At 43.2% G+C, this 27,895-nt stretch overlaps 1 protein-coding gene and 1 long non-coding RNA gene across 3 annotated transcripts; one reads left to right on the forward strand and one right to left on the reverse strand.

Moving 5' to 3' along the window:
• Window positions 1-6,360: 6,360 nt before the first annotated feature.
• LOC138975744 (uncharacterized) lies at window positions 6,361-9,890 on the forward strand. Of its 2 annotated transcripts, XR_011458733.1 has the most exons (4): window positions 6,361-6,886; window positions 7,699-7,820; window positions 8,441-8,487; window positions 9,393-9,890. It is a non-coding gene; the product is annotated as an uncharacterized lncRNA (long non-coding RNA). The 2 variants fall into 2 exon arrangements; XR_011458732.1 differs by lacking the exon at window positions 6,361-6,886 and having other exon boundaries at window positions 7,506-7,820.
• Window positions 9,891-14,440: 4,550 nt separating this feature from the next.
• Window positions 14,441-26,176, reverse strand: LOC138975743 (uncharacterized). The gene is made up of 5 exons (XM_070348491.1): window positions 25,696-26,176; window positions 19,609-19,905; window positions 19,046-19,147; window positions 18,625-18,781; window positions 14,441-16,799 (listed from the first exon to the last, which is right to left on the reverse strand). Exons 1-5 carry the CDS (start codon window positions 25,762-25,764, stop codon window positions 16,471-16,473), a joined length of 954 nt encoding a protein of 317 aa, XP_070204592.1. The 5' UTR covers window positions 25,765-26,176; the 3' UTR covers window positions 14,441-16,470.
• Between the last annotated feature and the right edge of the window lie 1,719 nt (window positions 26,177-27,895).

The following is a 27,895-nucleotide window of genomic DNA, read 5'->3' on the forward strand; positions in this document are numbered from 1 at the left end:
AGTTTCAATCACATCCGATGAACTTTGTCAAAGATATAAAATGTCTAATTTTTCCTTTGACGCTGACCTGTGACCTTGAAAAAGGTCAAAGGTGAACGAAACCATCGTTAAAGTGTAGAGGTCATTGGAGGTCACGACTAAACAAAATATGAGCCCGATCGCTTTGATAGTTTCCGAGAAAAGTCCAACGTTAAGGTGGTGTCTACGGACGGCCGGCCGGACGGCCGGCCGGACAGACTAACACTGACCGATTACATAGAGTCACTTTTTCTCAAGTGACTCAAAAAAGCAAGGTCTTATACAGGGGAAGTCTTGAATTGGGGGTGCGGGGGTCAGGGCGTTAGCAATTTTCTCCCCCCTTTCCTAACCGTTAGGTGGTGGGTTCAAATCAAGTGCTAGTCTTTCGGATGAGACGAAAATCCGAGGTCCCTTTTCAGAATTTCAGAATATTTTCGTCACGTCGTCAATTGCTGACTTTTAGTGACTAGCGCTCTTTAAGAGGACAAAGACGGAGAAAAAATCAAAAGTAACTGAGGATAGAAAAGACTTAAGCATAAAGGAAGTAGTCAAACGAAACAAAACGATCAAGGAGGAACTGAATATAACTGAGACCCTACTCTAACTTTGAAACAAAATAAGGAGTGGGGAGGAGTTAGAATGAGAGTTTGGAGAGCTCCCCTCTGAAAGATACCAGAGAGGGAGCCTCGGCAGCAGCTGCCGGGAGGGAATTCCACACGGGGATGGTACGCGGGAAGAAGCTGTATTTAAAATAGTTTGTACGGGCGGAAATTTGGCGAAGTTTAAGGTTGTGGTTGGATCGAGTTCTGCCAGTGCCAGGGGTGAGGTAGGGGTCTGGGGGGATATCTACCAGGTTGTTGATGATTTTGTGGAGCATTGTGAGTTGGGTCTTGGTGCGCCTACTTTCTAGGGTTTCCCATCCGAGTGACTGCAACATGGAACTGACACTACTCGTGTACACTACATTGGGGTGTGCACGTTAAAGATCCCACGATTGACAAAAGGGTCTTTCCTGGCAAAATTGTATAGGCATATAAAAATGTCCACCAAAATACCCGTGTGACTTGGAATAATAGGCCGTGAAAAGTAGGATATGCGCCGAAATGGCTGCGATCTGCTGGCCGATGTGAATGCGTGATGTATTGTGTAAAAAAAATTCCATCTCACACGGCATAAATAAATCCCTGCGCCTTGAATATGTGCGCGATATAAATTGCATAAAAATAAAAATAAAAATAAAAAATAAATCCCTGCGCTTAGAACTGTACCCACGGAATACGCGCGATATAAGCCTCACTCAGCGCATGCAGCTAGCTAGATGCTGCTGTCTCGACTCTATTTTGAACACAATCATTTTTTTTTCTCAGAGTAGAGTGTTAGTTTGTTACAATTAACAGGCTGAAATCATCTTTAATTTGAATCAACATTTTGCAACAATCAATCACATCAATATAGCGCACAGACTGACTTGCACATTACGTTTCAAGAGCCTAGATTACCATGCAGTGACAAGAGCCTACTCAGTAAAGGGACGTAATGCTGTCTCTGCAGCCCAGAGAGACTGTGGGAGTTTACAGATCTCTGGTTTAATATACAATCAGTTAAGACTGAGTAAAAAATTATTACAATCGATAGTTACCAGTGAAAAGTTATATCGGAACACTCTTGTTGTGTTTTTGTTGTTGTAAAATGTAAGATCTGAAAATTAAGTAAAATTGGTGCGTTTTGGTCGAGTGGGATGGGTTGTTGAACTGTGTTGTTACAGCCAACCGAAGTTATCAAAAGTGTTTTGCTTTTTGTAATTCGGTTGGTTGGTTATACAATGCATCTGCTTTTTCAAGACTAAGCATTGATCACTTTAAAACACAAGGATCATCATAGGCCATCATGACTTGTATCATTTTACATCGCATTCTAAGAAAGAGCAGAATTCTCACTATGCGCGCAGTACATTTCTAGAATCGCGTAGCGCAAAGTTGGAATTCCTACAATGGCGGCCATTGTTGGAATTCCAACAAAGCGCAGGTCATTTCCGGAAAAGCGCCGATGACGAGATGGGTCGCAACAAACCCTTCAAGGCTAACTTCCCTTCTTTGTTGCCATTAGTTTCATGGCTGACGAACTTCGGAACAGCTGTTACTTTTCGTTTATGTAATATTTAGGGTTTGCTTTACGTGAAAAATAATGAAATATGAAGAGCAGATGACAGAAGAGCATCTGATATCTTACGTGCATGGTTTGCTGAATGTGCTTCGATTGCTGCATGTGAACGTAAAGTAACATCTGTTCGTCAGCCATGAAACTGACGACAAGAAGGGGAGTAAGCCTTGAAGGGTTTACGGGAGTTGTCTGTCCCATTATCGAAAGCTACTTCCGGTTATAACCACCAGAAAACAATAAATTGTGCGTTCTTACGATCATTGAGGTCTGCACTCTGTTAACGACTTTGTTATTATCATTCTCCTCAAGCCTCTCTGTCTTGTTAGCGTAGGTTCCTAAATGAATGGAAGGGCGCTGGTTCTGTGGCGACGCATAGTTCTCGAGATAGGTGTGACCACATGACGTCATTAATACTTTCGTCATCGAAGATCTTTCGTGTTCAAATCAGTGTCATTTCCCAGTTTTGACAAGTTGAGAAAAAGAAAGACATTTAATTTTGCGAAGAAACTGATTATGAAAAGAAAAGCAAGCGTGGAGAAATATGGTTGGGTCACGACTCACGGTCCTGCAAGACTTCAAGTTATGACCAACGATTTCTCCTTCTCTCTGTTTTACAGCGCACACGGCAACATGCACGAATGTTGTTATTCTTTTTTCTTCGAAGTACCGTAGATTTGTTTGTGGCCATATTTTCCACATATGCATTGTTATATTACGGGAATAACACTTTTGAACGCAAATTCGCAAAGAAATTTGGATCGTTTGCTCCGAAACTGCAACGTCGATATGCCAAAACAAACATTTTGGCTCAATATGCGGAAACAGGCTGGTAGTGTCATATTTTTTATTTGGGTTTGGAAGAACTGCTCATAATTTACATCGTACTCCGGCCCTTTTCTTTTTTTCGGCGTCACTGACTCTGACCCCCCCCCCCCCCCCCCCCACCCCCCCGATGAGTTCCCGATGAGTTACTTTGGCGACGCAGCATTATTCATTTATTGTGTCTTTTTCAAGCGCGAACTTCCTTACGACTTACACTTGATATAAGTCCTTTTCTTGGAAAATCAGCTCTTCATAAAGCTTCGCCTGTGACGAGGATCAACGTACAGGTTGCGTTCTTCGCATGGAACAAGTTTAAGTTAAACTGAGTTCTAGAAATGACCATTTGCTGTCGTTTGTCCTGTCGTCGCTCCTCTAAAGAAAACTTGGAATGTGAACGCTCACCTAGCAGCGTGGCAACAAGGGTGAAGATCAGTACTGCACGGACAGATGATGAAAGAGCCATTCTGTCCTCAAAAGGTGTGTCAGCAGCCAAACTCAGTAGCAACAAATCAGATACTTATGTGTTACGTCTTCCGAATCCTTGCACGATAGGTCATCAAACGTTCGATTAACCGACAAATGTAGCCGAGCTATTCGATTGGCAGAATAGGCACACAGATGTGCAGAAACCACGGCGACAAAGTCTCAGTTACCAAATCTCACCTGAGCGGTATCTTCTTTTTTTGCAGTTTGCGTTTTTTAACTGTAGGTTTTGACTTGATCGGCCCACGCAGTGAGGACTGGCAAATGGAACAAAGTGAGGATAAGGTTCCTGCTTCATTAAAAAGAAAAAAAGAAAAGAAAAAGAAAAGAATTTTTTTTTTATCACATCAGGGGTGAAAAAATACACAATAATTTTGACGCCATTGTCGAAATGACGTAATAGTCTCCATGTTTGATGGCCGACTGTCTTGGTTAAGCAACGAGTAGTACGTAGTTTCGGACAGCCCGAAAGGACTGTGAGAATGTTAGTCAGTCGGGGCAAAAAACAAACAAAATAATAAAAAAAACGCTCGCGCTGGACCCGAGTACTCTTCAGACATTCACACACACACACACACACACACACACACACTCTCTCCCTCATTCCTTCTCTCTCTCCCTCTCTCTCTCTCACACACACACACACACACACACACACACACACACACACACACACACTACCACATCTCCATTCTAAAACACGTCACGTTCCAAATCAAGGGACGACATTCTAGTTTCTTACGTCACTATTCTTGGTTTACGGTACCATTCGGCGGCTTCGCTACGAGTATGGCATAGTCTTGGTTTGCCGAGACCTTGCACCGTTCTGTTGCACCGCGAATTCCTCCCACCGCCAAGTCGTTTTTTTGGCTCACGTAAGTGTAGCCTATGCGATCGTAACTTTGTCTGTCTGTGCGTGCGTGTGTGTGTGCGTGTGTTTGTGCGTGTGTATGTCTGTGGTAGAAACTCTAACATTTGAAGACGTCACATTACATTGACGTCACATTATGACGTAAGAGGGTTAGACGTCACGCGAAGGAAGTACTGAAAGTCTCGGTCATTATTATTTTGAGCGGGCCGAGACTAGTGTACATGCAGACAATCTAGATCTAGTGTCTCGCTTTCTTGCACAGTTTCACCTATGCTCTTTCTCTGTGTGTGTGTGTGTGAGTGTGTGTGTGTGTGTGTGTGTGTGTTATATGTGTGTGTGTGTGTGTGTGTGTGTGTACTGTTTGTCGATTTCTTACGTGAGCCTTGATGGCTTCGCCTCTTGTTTGGCTTACGTAAGTGTAGCCTATGCGATGCTAACTTTTGTCTGTCTGTGCGTGCGTGCGTGCGTGCGTGCGTGCGTATGTATGTATGTCTGTGGTAGAAACTTTAACATTTGAAGATGTCACAAAATTTGAAGACGTCTATGACGTAAGAGGGTTAGACGTCACGCGAAGGAATTACTGAAAGTCTCGGTCATTGTTATTTTGCCGAGCGGGCCGAGACTAGTTTTTTCTTCGAAATCGGCCATTCAGATCTAGGTCTCTGATCTATTCACGACTTTTTTCCGTGACCTTTCGGATTAGTGGGGGCTGCCATTTTGATTTTGATGCGCTTCCTTTTCCGGTTTACGTATTTTCCGGTTTAACATAGCATTTGCGTGTTTTTGTCAGAAGAGTGATATTTGGTTATGAAGGAAGTCAAGTCCGCCATTACCTGCAACCTCAGTTGAGTGTTTACTTTGAACTTAAACTTGAACCGTAACAGTGTGTAGCCAGTTCGCAAGACCTGTTCATCTTCCTACCAGTTCCAACTGTTGTTATCAATGGGTCGCGCAGCTGGAGGAAGTGTTTATTTTCATTCGGAGCCCAACTTCAGTTCAAACCCAGTCAAGAACTGGCCTTGACATTCGTTTGGAACTTAGTTCAACGAGTATTTTCTCGAACGTAACTTTTGACCCAGCTGTCAGGTTGGCATCATGAATTAGACGTACACCGGCAGTTATAAATCATGTTGTGCAAAAGACTCTAAAGAAGTAAAAACTTGGGGAAAATCTGGAATGCTTTCTCAGTTTATGCACCCTGGCAACATTCAGCAGGAACAAAACTGCCTATGCCTTCCTCTGCAAAACAAAGGTCGCGCGAAGAATGCTGAACGGGCAGCGACGACTAGCTGTTCTTCTTCAAAGTAATAAACTACCCCCCAAACCCTGCAGGTTTGTGCGATTTACTTTGTGGACATGAAGCCAGCAGAGGACTCAGGAATGCCCACTTAATTCCTTGATTTTACTTCCGTCACAAGAACTAAAAGAACATTCAATGTTCGTTAAATCTGTGGATCAAGTGACTCACGAAGCGGAGGAAAAGAAAATCACCGGCAGATCTGTACAAGATGTTGAATTCTGCCAGGGAAACGAAGCCGCTGTCACGGCAGAGAAGTCTCCGCCTACGAAAGTGGGTAGATCTAGAGCAAGGTAAACATACGTTTTTCAACGCTTGTTCACAAACACACACACACACACGTACACAAACACGCTCACACCATCACACACACACTTATGAAAGAGATGGAATAGCTGATCGAGTGATGACAATGTTGATTGATAAGTATTTTTTGGTGCGGTGAACTTGAGGCAATATTGTTCTATCAATCCATCGATATATTTTACACTTTCACCCCAGAAATGAAGCACGTGTACACATATTGAACAAAATAACCATTTTAAGCTTCCATTGGTATTGTTTACTCTTTTTTTTTGCAGACATGTTGGCAGGAAGTGAGTGTTTTACCCCACTCTTGCAAGGTAGGTTGATCACTGATGACAAGTTCTGATTGTTTTTCCTTTTTAATATTAAACGGATGACAATCCATACTCTGCAGATGGATCTAACCGAGATGGATCTAACCGATACACGGAAGCAACATTGGGAACACACTGTTATTCAGTCTGTGAATAGTTCATGTGTGAGGGGTATTACTGCAAGTACGTTCACTAATGTAGAGAAATAATTTTGGACTCAAACTTCAAGTTAAATTGTTTCTGCTGTCAGAGCCATCTTTTTGAAGGAACAATATTTTACATGCCACTGGATTGTTGTATATTCCTTATTTTGCAATGACAGGCTCAGCTTTCATTTGATTGTAATGTGTTTCTTATTTGAAGCTTTGTATCATAAAAGCTCTGTAGAAGTGTTGCACTTGTTATGCAGACTGCATTAGGCATGGTAGCTATTGCACCTTCCCCCCCCCCCCCCCCGCCTATTTATCTAACACACCCACCCACACACATACACATGGTGCTGACAAAGGATTTTTTTCCATTCTCCTTCAGGCCATCGCTTAATTTCTTGCAGACTGAGGAGCAGAGGACGTTTGAGCCGCTCCTAAACATGGGGCACACAATGCAAGCCACAAGGTAAATAAGGTATCAGTTTATAAACAAATGTTTTCACTTTGATTTTTATCGCATCATTTTTTCATTAAACTCTGTAAATTGTGGCAATTACACATTATGCCAATAACATTATTATGAAGAATGAAGATTTTCAACTTATCATTGAAGAAATGAAATCAAGCATTTTTGTTCATTCTGTATTTGATTATTATTTTCCAGTCTTTGGGTTGGCATAGTGGGTGAAATAAGGGTGAGGAGTGTCGGTTGGTGTTATTTTTTCGGTCTTGGTGATGTAATATTTTTCCCACGTATTCATGGTTATTTTTGACTTTAGTGCAGATTCCAGAACAGCCTCTTAAACTGAAAAGCTACAAGGTCAACACTATAAACAGGTTACTGGTGTCTCAGGCATTGATGTTTTTAAAAAGATTTGCACAGCAATTTATGTGTTTGTAAACAGATAATGAAAATAAAGCATAACAACTTTTATATTTTGTAAGTGGAATTAAATGTTTTCATTTTTTATTTTGAAGTGTTTTTGTATTCAGGTTTTATTGGATGGGTGGGGGGTGGTTTTGGTGGTTCTGATTTTTTATGATGTAAGGATTTTTTTCCTTAATTAGTTATTTAATTAGTTTATGAAGGGGGGGCCGAGGGGGGGGGGGGGGGATTTAAAGTGTATTTCTGGCTTTCGGAGAGGTGCTAAATCTGTTAAAATGGAAATGAAATAAAACAATTGGTGGTGAGGGTTATTACAAAAAAAGTAAGGATTATTTCTCATACCTTTTGATTTTTTACCCAAAAATTATGTTATTTACAATATCATTTGACAGTCCGACACTGAAGACTGCAGACTTCATGGCAGCCACTGACCTGACGATATGACAGCCATGAATTGAATATCGAACGCAGAAGAAGAAAAAGAAGAAGACAGTCTAACAGGAAAATAATTCTGGTATGCTCATAATTTCTATGCCAGTTTGAAAAAAGTCATGAATTGAAGTTTACCCAGGTTAGACATTAGCATGTCGTAATTGTGACAATGAATGTATCCGTAAACGCACCAAGAGACTTACTTTGAAAAATTGAAGTCATGCATCGTCAATATGACTACAATCACAAACTGAATAAGGGGAAATCATGTCAATTTGGTGGTTTGGATCATCAGCTGTTGCTCATTCGCTATAATGGTCTACTTGACAAAGCCCGTCTTCATGTGCTTCTTTGTTTCTTTATACCTAGTGTAGACAACCTGTAGGCGTTTGCAGACCGTTTATTGTATTGCTGTTGTTTGTTTGTGAGTAAAACTATGGTGTGACCTCAATTGTTTGAAATTTGTTGTGTATGTTCTACTTTGTGTAAGGTGTTTCTCCATGCCCCCAGAAGAACCGACATTATATTAAAACCTTCATACCCTGAAAATACTTGCATACTAGATGTTGTTTCTTATTGTAATGATTGGGGACAGGCAAGCTCTTAAATTGTGCAAGCCTTCAGAAAACTGTCAAGTCTGATTTGCTAGAACAAGCGATATTAACACGTTATTAAGATACATATTTGATTAAATATGTGCAGGAACTACTTCAGCAGATTCATATGGCCAGTCTCACAATGCAAGGAAGGTGAGTAAATTGAATTATGTCTCTCCCACCTGTTCTGTGTTGTGTCAGCCGTGATTGCCTGATGAGAATTTGAAAACATGTTGCTATGGTTGGGTTCATGTTAGTTAGCAACATGTTTTCACATAGAAAATCGTGGGCACCTGAACAAATATCTGCACATTACAATGAAGTCTTACTTTGTAATCTGATGGTTTAATAACAACCCCCCACCCCCCACCCCCACCCCCCCACCCCCTACCCCCACCCCCCACCCCCCCCCACCCCCCCACCCCCTACCCCCACCCCCCACCCCCCCCCCCCCCCCCCACCCCCCACCCCAAGAAGAAGCTCACATAACTACCAACTACACAATTTCATTACAGAATCAAACAATGGGAAGAATCAGGATTCAGCAGTGCTAGGTCGTTGGGGGGGATAGCTATCACTAGGCACTCAGCAATGAATAGTTGAGGTTTTCACTGACATTAACAAAATCCGGTAACCTACGGACAGTAAATTTCACAGGGAAGGGAACAAGAACGTCAAAAATGGAAAAGTATGTTTTTTCTTTCAAACCATTGATAGAGCTCTGAAGCTTCACACAAGTTTTGCAGAGAGAGCACTCGGCCTATTCATTTTTGGCACTAAAACATGCGCACACACAAAAAGAAAGTTTTTAAAAAGTGGCGCCGATGTATTCTCACACTCAGAGCCTTAGAATATTGCAGTTTGTATGTTACTAAATTGAGGCATGATTTTACTCCATGCAATTACCTGACCAAATCTGCGACAGTCGGGCAAACTTCTTACAAGTCGGATTGGGCCTTCAATCAAATACTCAGAAACCAGCAGCTACTTTAAGTAATACTAGTTTTGTTGTTATTTTTTACAGCTTGTACTGAATGTGTTTTCTTTTATCTCCTCAGAATCGAGTCAGCCAGAGAAAGACCATTGAGAGGGAGAGCGCACAGTAAAGCATATATGGCATGCACTTCGGTGGACCAGTGCCATCATCTTCATAACAAGAGATGCAGATCATATTTTCTTATGTTTAAAGTATAGCTGTTAGCAAAAGTATTTGACGATTCTTGGGTACGACTTTCGTGTTTTATCCTATTAGCTTGTGTACAGCCCCAAAATCTGTTTTATTTTGATTTATCATTTATAGTTTGAATTTTTTTTTTATGGAATTAGTCCAAATGTTAATACATCTAAGGTTGCAATATTGTTTTCTTGTATATACCCTTAAAACTACCTCTTCGTGTAAACAAAATTTAATTGTAAAAAGAAGTGTTTGTTCAAGGGAGATAATTTGAAGCGAATTTTTTTTTAAATCAGTAAAACTGCGTAGTGACATCCTCAATTAAATAAAAAGAATAAGGAATAAAGGTATACACACAGGTTGTACCCATTTTCTTGATTGCACTGCTTTTAAATAGAAAGCTTTTTTCTCAGAATTATTTTACAAAAAAAATTCAAGGGAGGCAATTGATATGATAAAAAGGAAGAATTTTTTTTTCTTAGAATACTGTACACATTTAGTAAAGTATAATTTACAAGACAAAACACAGGGTTTTTTGGGGTTTTTTACTTGACAAGAGAACCACGAGATTTGTGCAGATTATTTAAAATTTTCTGTACAGTATATTTTACAAAGACAGATCCATACAATATATATAATTTCGTAATAGATGTTTTCAATTTGTAGGTATGTTTTTTTTTAAATCAACAGTTCGGATAGCCACAACAAGTGTGTATGTCTTGTGATTTGAGAGCTTTAGCACTGGATGCTTAGAATCCTCTTGATCATTTACTTCAGTAGGTAAAGCCACCTTCTCCAAAATCTTCTCTCCTATTCTGTGCTTACTACAGTGGGTTTGACAAGAGAACCACGAGATTTGTTTTTGTACATATGTTGCTTTTATTCTGTACACTTTAATGATTTAATTCTATGTGCACATTTTTTTTTAACTGTGTTTTTGGTTTTGTTTTCCTGTATTCAAAGTGTGTATGGAAACCACAACCTGTCACAGCAGTATTATTAATCTGGATCTCCCTGCTAATTAGAACGTAATTAACAGAACGTGTGCATGTAGCTAAAGAACTTAAAAAGAATTTCTGCTACTTCACTCAAAATACGTCCATCCTCAGTGGCTCACACTCATATTTTCTTAAAATAATATTTCTTCATACAAACATGTTTGCGAATTATTCAATTTTGCGTAAAATATTCAATTACGATTTCTTTGTGTGTTGCAAAATTATGTAATAAAATTATGCAAGATCAAATTCAAAACAGCAATAAAGCTGCTGACGGCAGAATACCTCTGTTGACTTCTCTATCTGTTGGGTCAAACTATGCCACAGGCATGTTTCTTCTAGTAGCTCAATATTACGTGATACAGTCTCAAAGACAGAACAACGCAATAACCTTTTTTTGTGTAGATTCGATTGACTTTTTCCTGAAATAAAATATTCATGAAGCGGGTTCTGACTGAGTTAATATATTTCTGGAAAGCTGAACAACGCAATGCGTCTGTGACTGGTGAAGAAGCAGAGCTGGAGCTTTTTGTATTGTTTGTCGTTGGTTTTATTACACACGCACTCACATACGGTCAACAAAATGTTGCATGTTCCTGCTTGACAAACAAATGCCTGCATACATGTGTGCACGTTCGAACGTACGAACATTCATACCTGTGCAAACAATCTGCCACTTCAAGTTCAACACCCAAACCCCACACATTCCTCCAAAAGGAGTCTGAAATATAATACTGGCATTTGTGGTATTGAACGAGGACCTCAACTTCCATTGTCTAGTGCATGTGGGTCTCATGTTGTACGTGTGAAACCACTTACTTAAAAAAGAAAAAATCGTGTAAGCTTATCAACAAAAAACCCGAACAATTATATTCTTAAACAAACTGGTTAGAATAACAGATTTAGGAGAATGCAATGCAAGGAACATCTTTATCTAATTCGGTCGATGCTTAGATCTAGAAAAGCACCCACTTATTCCAGTATAATAGAGAAAAAAATCCAATTGAAAAAGTTCCAGATCTAGACAAGGCAGCAATTTTAGCTAGCAAAATCGAACTTGCCCTGCAGTCATGCAAGGTCGAATCACTTTCCCTGCCTAGTGGGGGTTTGGCGGGTAGAGGGCCGGTGCTGGCACACTCGGAGTGAAACGACATGTCACCTACTTCGATAGCTTCTCCGGATTTACGTGTACAAACAGCGTCCGGTTTTACCGCTTCGATTCTAAACCCTAGTTTCTCATGTTGGTAACAAACTGGCTATTTGTTTATCAGATGTGTCGTTGTTCCACATTAAATGATGCTAGAATGCAAGGTCGCAATCATTTGGTTATCAAACCAGGTTGTGTTCTTTTTTTCATCACCTTTTTCGCGCAAACAGTTTTGCGCCATTTCTTTTGCGCAGACTGGGCGGGACAGGAAGCGGAAGCGCATCAAAATTTCTGATTGGACAATGATGCCGACGCCCACTTGACCCCCACTACAATGTCAAGGTCGGAAAGTCGTGAATAGTGTCTCGCTTTCTTGCACAGTGTCACCTATGCCGCTTACTGTGTGTGTGACTGTGTGTGTGTGTGTGTGTGTATGTGTGACGAAGTGATTGAGTTTGTGTTACTGTTTGTCGATTTCTTACGTGAGCCTTGAAGGCTTCGCCTCTTGTTTGTGGTTTATTTCGCATTTAGGTCCCAGGTAACATTATGAAGTTTTAATACGATCAATCGGACCTATTATCAAGTTAGTGTATCAACTTTTGAACGAACTGCGCCCAGCAGTTTCCCAGCAATAAGCTGTTAAGTCGAGACACACACACAGACAGACAATTAAAGTCTGCTGGACCCTTGTACTAGCGTACTCGGGGACAACCCTGTTATAGATTATTGTAATTCAAGCAAGATGGCATTAGAATGTAACCGTAGGTAGGTCCACATTTTTTTTTCTAAAGTATTTCAAGCAACCGGTGTCACGAACTGAAACGGGCGGGGATGTAGCTCAGTCGGTAGGGCGCTGGATTTGTATCCAGTTGGCCGCTGTCAGCGTGAGTTCGTCCCCACGTTCGGCGAGAGATTAATTTCTCAGAGTCAACTTTGTGTGCAGACTCTCCTCGGTGTCCGAACACCCCCGTGTGTACACGCAAGCACAAGACAGAGTGCGCACGAAAAAGATCCTGTAATCCATGTCAGAGTTCGGTGGGTTATAGAAACACGAAAATACCCAGCATGCTTCCTCCGAAAGCGGCGTATGGCTGCCTAAATGGCGGGGTAAAAACGGTCATACACGTAAAAGCCGTGGGAGTTTCAGCCCATGAACGAACAAACAAACAAACAAACGAACTGAAACCTCTGCTGAACAATCCTTTTTTCTGCAGTTTTCAGTTCGTGACACCGGCCTTCATACCGATGTAGCGATGTCAGATTTCTTCCTCTGTCACCTTTCTTATTCGGCCGCGTTGATCTTGAATGAACTCCACACGGAACAAAAAAACACCCTTCGGTAGTACTGACGATCGACCTTGGGTAATTTGCATTCATGGGGTGAAATTTGTCCAACCAATTTGTTTATTTAAACTTATAAATTTGATTCATCTTGAAATGTTGTACTTCTCATTCAAGGGACGTAACCCACTCGGTACACGTTTTCGAAGAAATTGAATTTTTGGGTGAAATCTATTCAATTTCACCACCAATTTCCGTCACATGCAAGAAACTGACATGCTTTTCGTTCTTTAAATAAGCTCGCTTCTTTAATTTGACCAGGAAACAACATTTCAGTCTCGAGTAGGCCCTATATATCGAGTCAGAAAGGTGACAAAGGCAGAAAGCTGACATCGTTACGCCGGTGTAACACGAGAAAATTACTCCCACGAGATTTTTACTCCGGAGTAAACATTTCGTACGAAAAAGTTACTCCCTTTACGAAAAAAGCACTCCCCCATTACACGAGAAAATTACTCCCCAAGACAGGTGAGTTCCGAGTAAACATTTCGTACAAAAATGTTACTCCCCTGACGAATAAATAAGGAATAAATTACTTCACCCAAACACAAGCAATTTAACTTCCCATGCCAGGTGCACGAAATGTTTACTCCCTTGTCCCCTGTTAGTCTTGGTGGTGGAAGGGGTGGAAGGAGGGTAGCGCGACATTCGTGTGCGCGAGATCACTTATTGGCATTATCCCTTCGCCCGCATCCCATTTTTGCGTACGAGATTTTTACTGGAAGTGAACAAAATGGGGAGTAAAAATTTCGTGGAGGGAGTAATTTTTTCGTGCCTTGGGGAGTTCTTTTCTCGTACGAAAAGTTTACTCGGAGTAAGAATTTCGTACGAAATATTTACTCCGGAGTAAATTTTTCGTGGAGTAAAAATTTCGTGTTACACCGGCATGACTTGAAAAATGGCGGAGTACAGTGTCCGTTTGTCGATTCAAGACTTTTCGGAAGAACAGTTCTTTACTAGTACTAAGATACCAAGAAGAAAAACAAGTCGCGTAAGGCGCGTGACGCCATGTAGAAAAAAAAGTGTAAATATGCCGTGCAACCCAGTTTGCTGCTATTACACTGATTTAAACTGTTCGTTGTAACTAGCCAGGCCTGGCTGTGTTTTTGATTGTTTGCAGAATGCATCGACTTTCTGTTGGCCAAGTTTTCATGCCAATAAAGCCGATTTCTAGACAATTTGGGTTTTGCTTGTTCGTCGATTTGTAATCGGTTTAATCACAAAATTGTTCAAAGATTTGGAATTAATATTATATAGTGTGATAATATCATCTGGATGCTTGCAAGCTCAGATCGAGGAGCCAAGAAGTCACACATACACCCACACACACTCACACACTGACACACACACATTCAGACATGCACGCACATACACACACATATACACGCATTCATACACATACATACATACACACGAACTCACAAAAGAAGACCGAAAACGTTCCGCTCAGATGCGAATTCTTTTATCGAACCATTTAAAAGTAAGGTGAGAGGTGTTTGTTTTAAGAGAACCATAGAGAAGGGTTATATCGAAATGAAAATGTGTGCAGAGAGCTTGTGTTCATTGAAGTGAATTAGCTAAATCAAAGGCAATTAGGCAGCAAAAACACAGTTTAAAGCCAGAACACACACACACACACACACCTTAACACAGCTCAGCGTAGGGGAAGGGCTCCTAATATGGACCACTTTTTGTTTCATGCTGATAACTAGCTTGTTTTCTTGCGAAGAAGTTTCATTTTGTGTTTGGTAGTCCTTCTCTCTTAGGTTAACCGTTAGGACTAATTAGAGTGAAATAGCTTTGATAGACATTCAGCAAAAATTAAATACAGAAAAAAATCACAAATGGTCCCTATTAGGGGCGGGGATATAGCTCAGTTGGTAGCGCGCTGGATTTGTATTCAGTTGGCCGCTGTCAGCGTGAGTTCGATCCCAGGTTCGGCGGAAATTTATTTCAGAGTCAACTTTGTGTGCAGACTCTCTTCGGTGTCCGAACCCTCCCCCCGTGTACACTACATTGGGTGTGCACGTTAAAGATCCCACGATTGACAAAAGGGTCTTTCCTGGCAAAATTGCTTAGGCACAGTTGATAATTGTCTACCTATACCCGTGTGACTTGGAATAATAGGCCGTGAAAGGTAAATATGCGCCGAAATGGCTGCAATCTACTGGCCGTATAAAATTTCATCTCACACGGCATCACTGCAGAGCGCCTAGAACTGTACCCACGGAATATGCGCGATATAAGCGTCATTGATTGATTAGGAGCCTGGGCGCCTAATATGGACCAGTCAAGCGGCCTTCACGAATCACTGTAAAAAGCCCCCTATACTTCAAAATAACATGATACAACTTAGTGTACAAGTCAGACTAATTAAAATATGCTTTAGATTTATCTGTTTCGGGTCGATGAGAGCATTATTTGAAGCACACCAGGAAACTAAAGAAGCTTATCAAAAACAGAGTGAAAATAAGTGAAATTATCAACTTCCACGAAAAGGAGACTTTTTGTTATAATTTTTTTAAATCTCGAGGGCTAGTTATAGGTTATTTCCAGCAAGCTTCTTAATGAATTAATGAAAATAGCCTTTAGCTTTTATTTTCTTCGATTTGTTGAAGGTGGTCCATATTAGGGGACTCGCACATACTTTGAGATTTTGCTATTATTTTTTACTTGCAGGAGAAACTCGGGGTCAACACTGCTAAAATGTAACAAATACCGTCTTAGCTATCCTATATAGCAATTTTTGTGTGATAAAAGCTTTGGCTGTGGACAGGACGAGTCCGTTTTAGGCGGCAAATTTAGAGTGAATGCTGCCAAAAGTGAAAAAAAAGAAAAAACCTAACGGTTTTGAGGTTTGTGTTTCTGCAACTGTTTTGACATGTGCAAGTTATCCAGAGAGGGTGAATACAGCGAATGAAATTGTTTTGAGCGCTCTAGCGCCGTTAGTTTGTCAGAACAGGAGGTGGTCCATATTAGGAGCCGGTCCATATTAGGAGCCTTTCCCCTACTATCCCAGATATGCCTAGGGTTTTACATGGGATAAGACTATCCCTCCCCTTGGATACATATAAAAACTTGAAAACTTTAAAAACCTAGCTGCTTCCTGTTTGTGAGTTAATTTTTGAAAAACCGTTTGTGTTTTTATATGGGAAGGGTCCCTAATATGGACCGGCTCCTAATATGATATGGATATGTTGCCTCCCTTGTCCTAACCTATCTTTCCTTTGTTGATTCCCTTATCCTTCTTTGTTGCCTCCCTTGTCCCAACCTATATATCTTTCGTTGTTGCCTCGCATGTCCTAGTCTATCTTTTCTTTGTTGCCTCCCTTGTCATAGCCTGTCTTTCCGTTGTTGCCTCCCTTGCGCAAGCCTATCTTTCCTTCGTTTCTTCCCTTGTTTTTCCGCTCTTTCTTTCCTTATCGCCTTTGTCCTGACCATTCTTTCCTTTTGCTGCGCTTGCTACCTTGCCTTGGTCACTCTCCTTTGTCTTGGCCATTTTTCGCTTTGTTATCGCCCTTGCCTGTGTCTTGGTAACCCTTGTCCTTGCCACGCTTTCCAGTGTTACCGCCCTTGTCCTGGGCACTCCTGCCCTTGTTGTTGCCCTTTTCCGGGGCATTCTTCTGTCCGTGGGCGCTCTGTTTTCCTCGCACGCGGCCTGTTGCTTGTGCAAGTCTTCCTACCCTGTCAAGCTTAGCTCGATCCACACTGAAAGCGTCGGCGTTGGCTGACTGAGGGATGGCCAGCGTTACCGCTTCGTCGAGGCTGAGGACGGAGAACTGTCGGTCTTTGGGAATGTCGCTTTCTGAGAACAGAAAAACAAAACTGAATGAATGATCGCTTCGTCAAGGCTGAGGTGTTTAGGGATGACGCTTTCTGTGAACAGAAAAACAAGGCTGAATGGATGATCGCTTCGTCAAGGCTGAGGTGTTTGGGGATGTCGCTTTCTGTGAACAGAAAAACAAAGCTGAATGAATGATCGCTTTGTCCTGAACAAAGACGGTGATCTGTCGGTCTTTGGGGATGTCGCTTTTTGTGAACAGAAAAACAAGGCTAAATGAATAATCTCTTCATCGAGGCTGAGGACGTTCATCTGTCGGTCTTTGGGGATGTCGCTTTCTGTAAACAGAATAACAAGGCTAAATGAATGATAGCTTTGTTCAGACCAAGGACGGTGATGTCGCTTTCCGCGAAAGAGTAAAACAAGGCTGAATAAAGGATCTCTTCGTCAAGGCTGAGGTGTTTGGGGATGATGTTTTCTGTAAACAGAATAACATGGCTGAATGAAGGATCGCTTCGTCAAGGCTGAGGTGTTTGGGGATGATGTTTTCTGTAAACAGAATAACATGGCTGAATGAAGGATCGCTTCGTCAAGGCTGAGGTGTTTGGGGATGATGTTTTCTGTAAACAGAATAACATGGCTGAATAAAGGATCGCTTCGTCAAGGCTGAGGTGTTTGGGGATGATGTTTTCTGTAAACAGAATAACATGGCTGAATGAAGGATCGCTTCGTCGAAGCTGAGGACGTTGATCTGTCGGTGGGGATGTCGCTTTCTGTGAACAGAACAACAAGGCTGAATGAATGATGGCTTTCTCGAGACCGAAGATGGTGATCTGTTGGTCGTTGGGGATGTTGTTTTCTGTGAAAAGATTGACAAGGCTGAACGAGGACTGGGTGGCCGAGTGGTAACGCACTTGGGCTCGGAAGCGAGAGGTTGCGAGTTCGACCCTGTGTCAGGGCGTTAGCAATTTTCTCCCCCCTTTCCTAACCTAGGTGGTGGGTTCAAGTGCTAGTCTTTCGGATGAGACGAAAAACCGAGGTCCCTTCTTGTACGCTACATTGGGGTGTGCACGTTAAAGATCCCACGATTGACAAAAGGGTCTTTCCTGGCAAAATTGTATAGGCATAGATAAAAATGTCCACCAAAATACCCGTGTGACTTGGAATAATAGGCCGTGAAAAGTAGGATATGCGCCGAAATGGCTGCGATCTGCTGGCCGATGTGAATGCGTGATGTATTGTGTAAAAAAAATCCATCTCCCACGGCATAAATAAATCCCTGCGCCTTGAATATGTGCGCGATATAAATTGCATAAAATAAAAATAAAACAAATTAAATCCCTGCGCTTAGAACTGTACCCACGGAATACGCGCGATATAAGCCTCATATTGATTGATTGATATTGATTGAATGATTGAGGGGATTGGGTTTTTATTTTTCCTGTTAAAAGAATAACAAGGTCGGTTGTGTTTCAAAACATTTTGTGCTAGACCTGCATGTTCTATAGCGCTTGGGATTTGATATTTACGTAAGTGTCAATGTATATTTCGCTGACAAATATGTGCACTGACTCATACCTACTAATTATGTTAAAGCCCGTTCCCGCTCCTTGTTCGTGTAGCCTATTATTTTGTTGTTGTTGGTTTTTTTCATGTTATTGTTTGTTTGTTTGGATTGTTAAATTGTTCTTGGTTTCTTTCTTTGCAAGATAGTTGGAGAGATCTGAGAAGTGGCATTGTATTGTTAACCTAAAATCGATGTAAATCTCTTAATTCCATGTAAGAATACTTTGGGTGCATGCCTGTACTTGTAAGGCATGCAGTTAGTTTTGAGTAACAAAAAGCTTACCCTTGGCATTTTTAGTTCTATAGATGGGTAAACGATGACAAAACGTCACAACAGCTCTGTTTGTTCCGTTAAGGGCGATGATGTCATCTGCGCTTAGTTGTTTGTCCCCTCTGACGTCACGGAACACAACAGTCCTTGGAATCGTCTTTGCAGAGTTCTAACACAACATGTAGAAGAGCAAAAAATAACATAATCCGTTGAAAAAACATGGATGAAGACAAAAATGGATGAAGACAAACACCCTTTTTTCATCTGCGTTTTGTTCTTCTTCTAGTGTGTCTGTGTAAGTGTATGTGTGTGTGTTTGTAAGTGTATGTGTGTGTGTTTGTAAGTGTATCTCGCCTCCTCCTATCTAAACTCCTCCCCCCCCCACACACAATCACACTGGGGGAGACAGGGACAAAGCTATGCACTGACGTACGTTTCTCGCAACAAGCGTGGCAGCAGCGTTCTCAAAGTTGACGCCGTCTCTGATGGGGATGAGGAAGCAGGTCTTGGGATTTCTCACTCTCACCGCTGACACCTGAGAACAAGAAGCAGCTGAGTGTCAGCAACACCAACAACTATTATCAGTGCTGAGGGCTGTGCATTTGGCGAATTCTTTGCGACACGCCAGGCATGTTTTGCAACCAATTCTTTTTTTTCATTTACCCACCCGTGACGTGTTACTGCGCGTGTGACAACCTATCGAGAAATACTTCTACTATATCCACTACCACTACTACTACTACTACTACGACGACGACGACTACGACGACGACGACGACTACTACTACTACTACTACTACTACTACTACCACTTCAACAGCTTTGTTCCGAACGCCCCAACAGCAAGCACAACCACCAATTAGCACACACACACACACACACACACACACATACACACACACACACACACACACACACACACACACACGCACACACACAAACACAAACACACACAAACACCTACAGCTAGCACCAACCGGCAAATGTTTCCCTCACCGGGTTATCAGGGCTGAAGTCATACAAAGTGGTAGCTCCGACGTAGCCGAACTTCTTCAAGAGGTTTCGTCCAAACACCCCAGCGACCACCATCTGCTCAATAACGGAGGAGAAGCCCCCTTCCTTGATAGCCCCTGGTTTGCCCACCACCTTTTCCTCCCACCAAGACACGGCTGCGTGACCAGGGGGGATGTGGAGCCGGGAGGTGACTGGAGTGGGGAGGGTGGTGGTGGCGGTGTCTGTGTCGCTGAGGACTTGAGGGGTAGGTGGTGGTGGTAGAGGCTTGCGTCTTCGATTCTTGCCAAAGAGAGGATGGAAGCAACAGAGGAACAAATTCGACTACAGCGCATTTCCAGCATCAATTAGTCAAACGCAAACCTATAGTCGTCACTTGGTAGCATTGCAAATCTACTTTTTGAAGACTTCGTACCAGGGGCGGATCCAGGGAGGATTTTCGGGGTTTCCGGACCCCCCTCCCCCCCCTAACCTAAACACTCACATTATTATTATTATTATTATGAACATTTGTGCGCCTAATCTAAATATAGCCCTAGGCGCTTACAAAATATAAAATACATAGTGAACATTATACGAAACACAAATCGACAAGGACTCATACACTCACAGACAGGCGCACAGCGAGAACGCGACGCACTCACTCATACCAACTACAGGCACATGCATTCTAGACGGAAAAACAGTCGTAAATAAATAAATAAATAAAGTATTGGATACATACAGTTTGTTGAGAGAAGAAGAATAGAGCTGGAAAGGGAAGAAGAAGGAGAAAGAAAGAGACAGATCAAGGACCAGCAGGAGAGGGTGATGTGTGGTCATTAACGGACTAGTGAGGGAAGAGGTGTGTTTTGAGTGAGGTTTTGAATGATTGCATAGATGTGGAGTGCCTGAGTGAATGCGGGAGTTGGTTCCAGATGGATGGGGCCTGGTAGGAGAAGGTGCGCTGGCCATATGTTTTGGTGCGTGCTGATGGTATCCTAAAAAGGCGGGTGTCTGCGGAGGATCTTAGGGAGCGAGAGGGGGAGTAGACATCAAGAAGGTCAGAAAGATAGCTAGGGGACGATAGATCAAAGTTTCTGAAGCAGAGTGTGGAGATCTTGAACTGAATCCTCTGTTGAACAGGCAGCCAGTGTAGGGTTTGAAGAAGAGGGGTGATGTGGTCATGCTTGGAAGAACGAAAGATGAGGCGGGCGGCATGATTCTGAACACGCTGAAGCTTTTCGATGATGTAGTTGGGAGAGCCAGATAGAATGGAATTGCAATAATCGAGTCGGGATAGGACAAAGGCGCAGAGCAGAGTTTTAGTGGCATCCTCAGTGAGGAGATGACGGATGGAGGAGATGCGGCGGATTTCAAAGAAGCAAGTGCGACAGACATTGGCAACATGCTGATGGAAGGACAGGGACTGGTCAAGAGTGACACCTAGGTTGCGGACAGCAGGAGAAAGAGCAATAGAAGAACAATTGAGATCGACAGACGAGGGAAGAGAAGGATGATTGAGATGTTTTTTAGGAGAGACAAGAATCATTTCGGTTTTCTCCTCATTAAGCTTCAGCTTATTCAGGTCCATCCACGCCTTGAGGTCGGTGATACAAGACTGGGTGGAGGCAATGAGGCGAGGGAGGTCAGAGATAGGTCCAGAGAGATAGAGTTGGTTGTCGTCGGAGAAGCTGTGGTGAGAGAGAAAGTGGTGAGCGGCAATTGAAGGGATGGGTTGGGTGTAAAGGACGAACAAAATAGGCCCCAGGACGGAGCCCTGGGGCACACCGTACTGTAGAGGAGAAGCAGAAGAAGATAGGCCGTTCACAGAGACAGACTGGTAGCGATCGGTGAGATAGGACTGAAACCAAGAAAGGACAGACTGAGAAATGCCAAAAGAGTTTTGAAGGCGGGACAAGAGCACGGCATGATCAATAGTGTCAAATGCCGCGCTCAGGTCCAGCAGAGAGAGAAGGCAGACGTCGTTGTTGTCGAGTGCAGTCAGTATGTCGTTGCTAATTTTCAGTAGAGCGGTTTCCGTCGAGTGTCCAGAGCGATAGGCAGATTGATTGCAGTAGAGAAGGTGGTTGGCTTCAAGATGGTCCAAAAGCTGGGAGAGTACGATTTTTTCTGTTATTTTGGAGAGAAATGAGAGATTAGACACTGGTCTGTAGTTCTTCAGATTTTCAGGATCCAAGGAAGGTTTCTTGAGAAGAGGTCGGAGGATAGCGGATTTGAAAATGGCAGGAAAGGACCCAGATGAGAGAGAGGCGTTGATGACGGAGGTGAAATGCGGGAGGAGAGTATCTAGACAGTGAGTGAGGATAGAGGCGGGGAGGGGGTCAAGTTCGCATGTTTTGATGCCGGCGTGCATGATAGTTTTTCTGACTGTGCTTTCGGTAACAGGCTGAAATGAGGAGAAGGCAGGGCCAGAATAGGAGGGGTCAGGGATGGGGGACTGGGTGGGGGGGAGAGCGTCAAGAGACTGGCGGAGTGTGGAAATCTTGCTGGCAAAGAAGTCGGAGAAAGCCTGAGGAAGACGAGAAGAAGGAATCTCAGAGGGAAGTGGAGACGAGTCAGATTTACCAAGAAGAGTGTTAGTGATGTCGTACAACTGTTTTGAAGAAGAGCATGCGAGTATTTTGACATTGTAAAATGCAGTCTTGGCTGCGTGAACGATGCTAGTGACTGCTTTGTTGGCAACTTGAAAAATCTGCTTATGAACAGTCAGGCCTGATTTCAACCATTGTCTCTCTGCTCTACGTCTCTCACGCTTGGCATCTTGCAACTGAGGCGCAGCGGACGAGTACCAAGGCGACGGAGGACGGTGAGAGACGCGGCGGCTGGAAGCAGGAGCATGCTGATCAAGAAGAGCTAACAACAGTTTATCAAGTTCGTCAGCGGACGAAGGAGGAGACACGGCTAGTCGTGACTTAAGGTCAGACTCAAACACACTCAAGTCTACGGCATTTAAGTTCCTAGCTTGGACGAAGACTTGGCGAGGAGGAGGACGAGTGAGGTGGAGCTGAGCTAAGACACAGTAATGATCGGAAGGAAGAGTTTGATCGATCGTGATAGTGTCTAGCACTTGCTGATCAGCGCGATGGACAAACCAATCGAGCGTGTGTCCACGTGTGTGTGTAGGACCGCGGACAGCCTGGATCAAACCAAAAGTGTCAAGCACATCGACGATCTTGGCAGTAGAAGGATGAGTGGGTTGGTCGTAGTAAAAGTTGTAGTCGCCGGTGATGACGTAGACGCCATTGAGATTGTTACAGTAGGCTGCAAGTTCACCAAATTCGTCGAAGAACATAGAGTCTTTGAGGCGATTCTTAGGGCTGGGAGGTGGGCGGTACAGACACAGGAGGTGGAAGGTGTGATGGGGGAGGGTGAGTGTGAGTTGAGCAAGTTCGAAGGACTGATGCTGAAAGGGGAAGTCAGTCCTGGTGGTGGCAAACTGCATGAGGTGCTCTGACACGATAAAGGCGAGCCCACCCCCACGTGTCGAGCGGGGGAAGGAGAGGGTGCGGTAACCGGGGGGAGCCACGTCCCGGCACTTAGCTTCGTCGCCGACGGGCTGAAACCAGGTCTCACACACGGCAAAGACGTCAACGTGGTGGTCATCGATGAAAAAGTTGATGGCCGAGCGCTTGTCATTCCTGGTACCAAGAGCTTGAGCGTTGAAGACAGCGAGCGAGAGGTGGGGGGAGCGAAGATTGTCTCTGTTATGCGTGGTGGTGACGTGGATGAGATTGCCAGTGTTAACGCCGGAGGGTGGTGATGGGGGTGAGATAGCAAAGTCGCAGAAGGGTGGAACAGAGTCGACGGTAGACAATGGCAGTGGACTGGAGGCAATGACCTTGATACGCCTTCTGGCACCACCACGGCACGAGCGGCGACGTGGCAGACTACGACCAATGCTCAGTTGTTTCAAGCGAGAGATCACCGAAAGCTCCAAGTCCGCACGCACCGATGAACCCAGGCGAAGCAACTCAACACGGGTGTAAATGCACCGAGCATTGGCGGTGAGCGCGGCGGCGGCGGCACGTGCGGTGCATGGGCCCGACGAGGCTTGTTGACATGGCGGCTGACCAAAATTGCTGAGCCATTGCAGCCGTGACCAGAAGAAAATGAGAAACAGTACCTTGAGGTGGAAAGTCACTTGGATAGGTAGACTGAACATGTTGACAAACACTTCATACACAACGTGACAGTCAAATAGGGTCACAAACGCCACAAGAAGCAAGAAAACAGACGAAAATATAGCAGAGCTGAGGCGGACCGTGCCTGTCGGCGGCCTAACCTTGATATGCAGAAGAAACATTTTGAAAATAAAGAAAAACTGATGGCTCAGATTGCACCAGATTGCCCCATTTTCCTTGATTATTATCATTTTTTCCGGGGGGGGGGGGGGGGGGAGGGGCGGCATTCCCCTGGACCCCCCCTAGCAGCTACCATTTGTCTTCTTAGTGACGGTTTTGGGAAGTAGATGGGCAATTTGTTGGCTCTGGTTGCACCAAATCGTTCAGTTGTCCTTGTTTTGACCCACATTTGTCTCCTAAAAATGTACTTTTGGGAAGGTGTATTTGGGGACGTTTCTTGGCTCAGATTGCACCAAATAACTCAATTTTCCTTGTTTTTATCAACATTATCCGGGGGATGGGGGCGGGGTTCATGCCCCCTGACCCCCCTGGGAGGTTCGAACGCTTCGCGCCCTCAACTAAACGCTTCGCGTCGTCGAATTGTCCCAAAAAGAAATTTGGAAACCCCCCCCCCCCCCCATAAAAATGATGTGATCCGCCCCTTTGTACGCATTGCTTTTTTTGTAAATCATATGAGCAAAGGACACACAACTAAATATCAGAAGTTCAAAGGCCTGAGGCAAGTAAACTTGTTTTTATCGTGTTTTTTTTGGGTTTTTTTGTTTTTGGGGGGGGGTCCAAATGCACCACTCTAAATTCACGTCTTCGGATACGCATGGCTTATCGTAACATTCTGTAGATTCAAGAAACAAAGGGACGCAAGTGCTCTAAATACATACGGCATTAGTGAGTGAGAGTTATCCGAAACCGGTCTCCTGGCACCCGAGAGAACAACAAACATTGGAACGAACAAGCAATTTTCATCCTCAACTTTCACCATCTAACTTTTATTATCAACTGAGGTAGGTAGACAATGCATGAGGCACACTCGGGCAAGAGGATGAGATCATACCTCGTCTATTCTCTCTCTCTCTCTCTCTCTCTCTCTCTCTCTCTCTCTCTCTCTCTCTCTCTCTCTCTCTCTCTCTCTCTCTCTCTCTCTCTCTTTCTCTCTTTTTCTCTCTCTCCCCATTACTGATGTAATGAAATTGCAAATCAATGAAACACCATTTACGGAACACTTCATACTTTTTCTTTTGCAAAACTTGTAAGCACTACTATTGTGTAGCTGATGAAATATCAGTACTCTCTAATTGTATTGAACCACATGATTTTACATAATTCACTAAGAATATCTCATACAAATAAAAACATATTCTTTATAATCTTCCATCACAATGCTTCTTAAAATGTCTTATGGATTGCTGGACATGTTAATTGTGTGTTGTTGTTTTTACTGTAGTTAACTTAACTTCCGATGAAAATAAAGCATGTTTACATTGCTCAAGTTATTCTGTCAACCTCGAAAATCAAATTTAAACTCAAATAAATTATTTCTCTCTCTCTCTCCCTCTCTCTCTGTCTGTCTGTCTGTCTGTCTGTCTGTCTCTCTCTCTCTCTCTGTCTGTCGCTCTCTCTCTCTCTCTCTCTCTCTCTCTCTCTGTCTGTCTGTCTGTCTGTCTCTGTCTCTCTCTCTCTCTGTCTCTCTCTCTCTGTCTGTCTGTCTGTCTGTCTGTCTGTCTCTCTCTCTCTGTCTGTCTGTCTCTCTCTCTCTCTCTGTTTGTCTGTCTGTCTGTCTCTCTCTGTCTGTATGTCTGTCTGTCTGTCTCTGTCTGTCTCTGTCTGTCTCTCTCTCTCTCTCTCTCTCTCTCTCTCTCTCTCTCTCTCTCTCTCTCTCTCTCTCTCTCTCTCTCTCTCTCTCAACGATCCTGAATCAAACTCACAATACCTTTGCCACATCCAGGTCTGCCAAAACAACGACGACAAGAACGGCCAAACAAACAACACACTTCATCATGGCGATTCTGTCAGTACACTTTTTTCTCTCCCTCTCTTGCAGGAGAAGTAGTTCCTCTTTGAGGAGAATTTCTTGTCGTGGTTTTTCTTCTTCTTCTTGTTTTCTTGTTGGTTTTCTTGTTGGTTTTCTTCCCCTCTTCCTCTCTCTTTAATGAGAAAAGTTAACCGCTGTAGTTAAATTATCCGCCTATTCTATTCTTGTAATAATCAGAAATGTTTTGGCAGCTTTCCTCTAAATGTGAGTTAACCGTATGAAGTCGGTCGTAGTTCTCAGTTTTACAACAGGACAAGTTGAATCTGAGTTTCGAGTTGGAAAAAAAGGTTTAGAGTTTCGTCCAGATGATACTCGCCTGACCAACCATCACCTGTTGCAGCTCTTATGACACATATATACCTGTTTTTCCTTCTCTCTCGCGCACCGCACTGTGTCGAGTCGAAAGTAATTTACTCCCAAAAAGAAAGCAGATTTTTTTTATTTTTTTTTTTTTTTTTGGGGGGGGGGGGGGGTATCGCATAGTTTCCATTTACTTTCTGCAAACGAAAAACATATGGAGCATACTGAATAAGATGCAATCTTCGACTTGGATGCAACCACTGCACATGCTAACTAGGTTTTATGTAGGGCGGGGAAGTAGCTCAGTTGGTAGCGCGCTGGCTTTGTATCCGGTTGGTCACTATCAGCGTGAGTTCGAACCCCACGTTCGGCGAGAGATTTCTTTCTCGGAGTCAACTTTCTGCAGACTCTTTTCGGTGTCCGAACACCCCCGTGTGCACACATGCGCACGAAAAAGATCCCAAGTTCACAGCGAAAGTCTCAGGGCTTGGAAAACACGAAGACACGCATGCATCATCTCTCGTCTCTGATTATCATGATCGTATTTCGATACTTTGACAAAGACAAACCCAATGCTGGTGTGTCGAAGAAGACAGCCACAGCGGGCTTGTTCGAGACAAAGTATCGCACTATATCCTCAGCGTATTACCAATACCTGTCCCAATATAGGCCAACTGGTCTAAGAGAACGTTAAACCCTAATAGTCAGTCAGTCAGGTTTTATGTATTTCGAATTTATTTGCCTTCCATGTGCATTTCTACTCCCCCCCCCCCCCCCTCAAAAAAGGAAGATGAAGATGATAAAGGAACGAAATAGCACATGGACAAAACGTATTAATGCTGAGCTTCACTCTTCGAATTGAGTGCTATCATTGCATAATTATGCTTACTAAGTTGAGTGGAAAATGTTTTATTTTTATAAGACCTAGTTTCCGTCTGCAGTGTGTCATCTTTTGACCCCCACCCCCTTCCCCCTCCTTTCAAAGAAAAAGGATAACAAAGGAATGGCAAATGAACAAAAAGGAATGGCAAATGGACAAAAAGCATAACAATAAGCTGCTCTCTTCGACTTGAGAGGTTGAGTGCAATCACTGTGATTACGTAACCCAAGTTGCCCTTCAAGCGTGAAAAAGAGAAATTCACTAATTAGGCGCGTCGACTTCATTAAAGCTGTTACACAAGTCATATTTTGCACTCAATAAATCGATAGTTCATTTTGGTTGTACCAGGTTGATTTGCTGCATGAAGTGCGGAGCTTCTGCTGTTGCTGCAGTCCTGCTCTGACGTGTCAGCAGGTGTAAGATGGCGTTCTTATAGGACATTGGAAATCGAAGTTCATTACGCAGCTACAATGGTGCGTGTCCAGCCTTGTTCGATGCCTCTGCCTCTGGGCTGGTTAGGTCTATAGTGCATGACAGGACGGAACAGGTGGCGTATGCAATTTGTTTCAATGTATGGTTTTTGCGTTGTGAACATGAAATGTTATGAGTCAGTGTTTGAGATTGAAACTCTGACGTGAACCTGAACCTTATAACACAGGAAAAAAAGCAGGTTTTTCTTGTAGCCTTAGAGCTTAGCTACTTTTTGCACTAGAAATAAATACAATAATAACAAGTCGCGTAAGGCGAAATAACAACATTTAGTCAAGTTGTCGACTGCTCACAGAATGAAACTGAACGCACTGCTTTTTTCACCAAGACCACATACTCGTAGTTTCGTCAGTCCACCGCTCGTGGCAAAGGCAGTGAAATCGACAAGCCATGCAGAATAGTGCGGTAGTGGTCGCGCTGAGCAGGATA

This window comes from Littorina saxatilis, linkage group LG9 (assembly GCF_037325665.1).
Source record: "Littorina saxatilis isolate snail1 linkage group LG9, US_GU_Lsax_2.0, whole genome shotgun sequence".
NCBI lineage: Eukaryota > Metazoa > Mollusca > Gastropoda > Littorinimorpha > Littorinidae > Littorina > Littorina saxatilis.

Excerpts from the sequence above, each read along its gene's own strand:
- LOC138975743 (XM_070348491.1), bottom strand. The coding sequence starts at position 25,764 with ATGATGAAGTGTGTTGTTTGTTTGGCCGTTCTTGTCGTCGTTGTTTTG. Across the intron at positions 19,906-25,695 it reads CAGACCTGGATGTGGCAAAG|AATCGAAGACGCAAGCCTCT; the intron begins GTATTGTGAGTT and ends CTCTTTGGCAAG. Across the intron at positions 19,148-19,608 it reads ACTTCAGCCCTGATAACCCG|GTGTCAGCGGTGAGAGTGAG; the intron begins GTGAGGGAAACA and ends TCTTGTTCTCAG.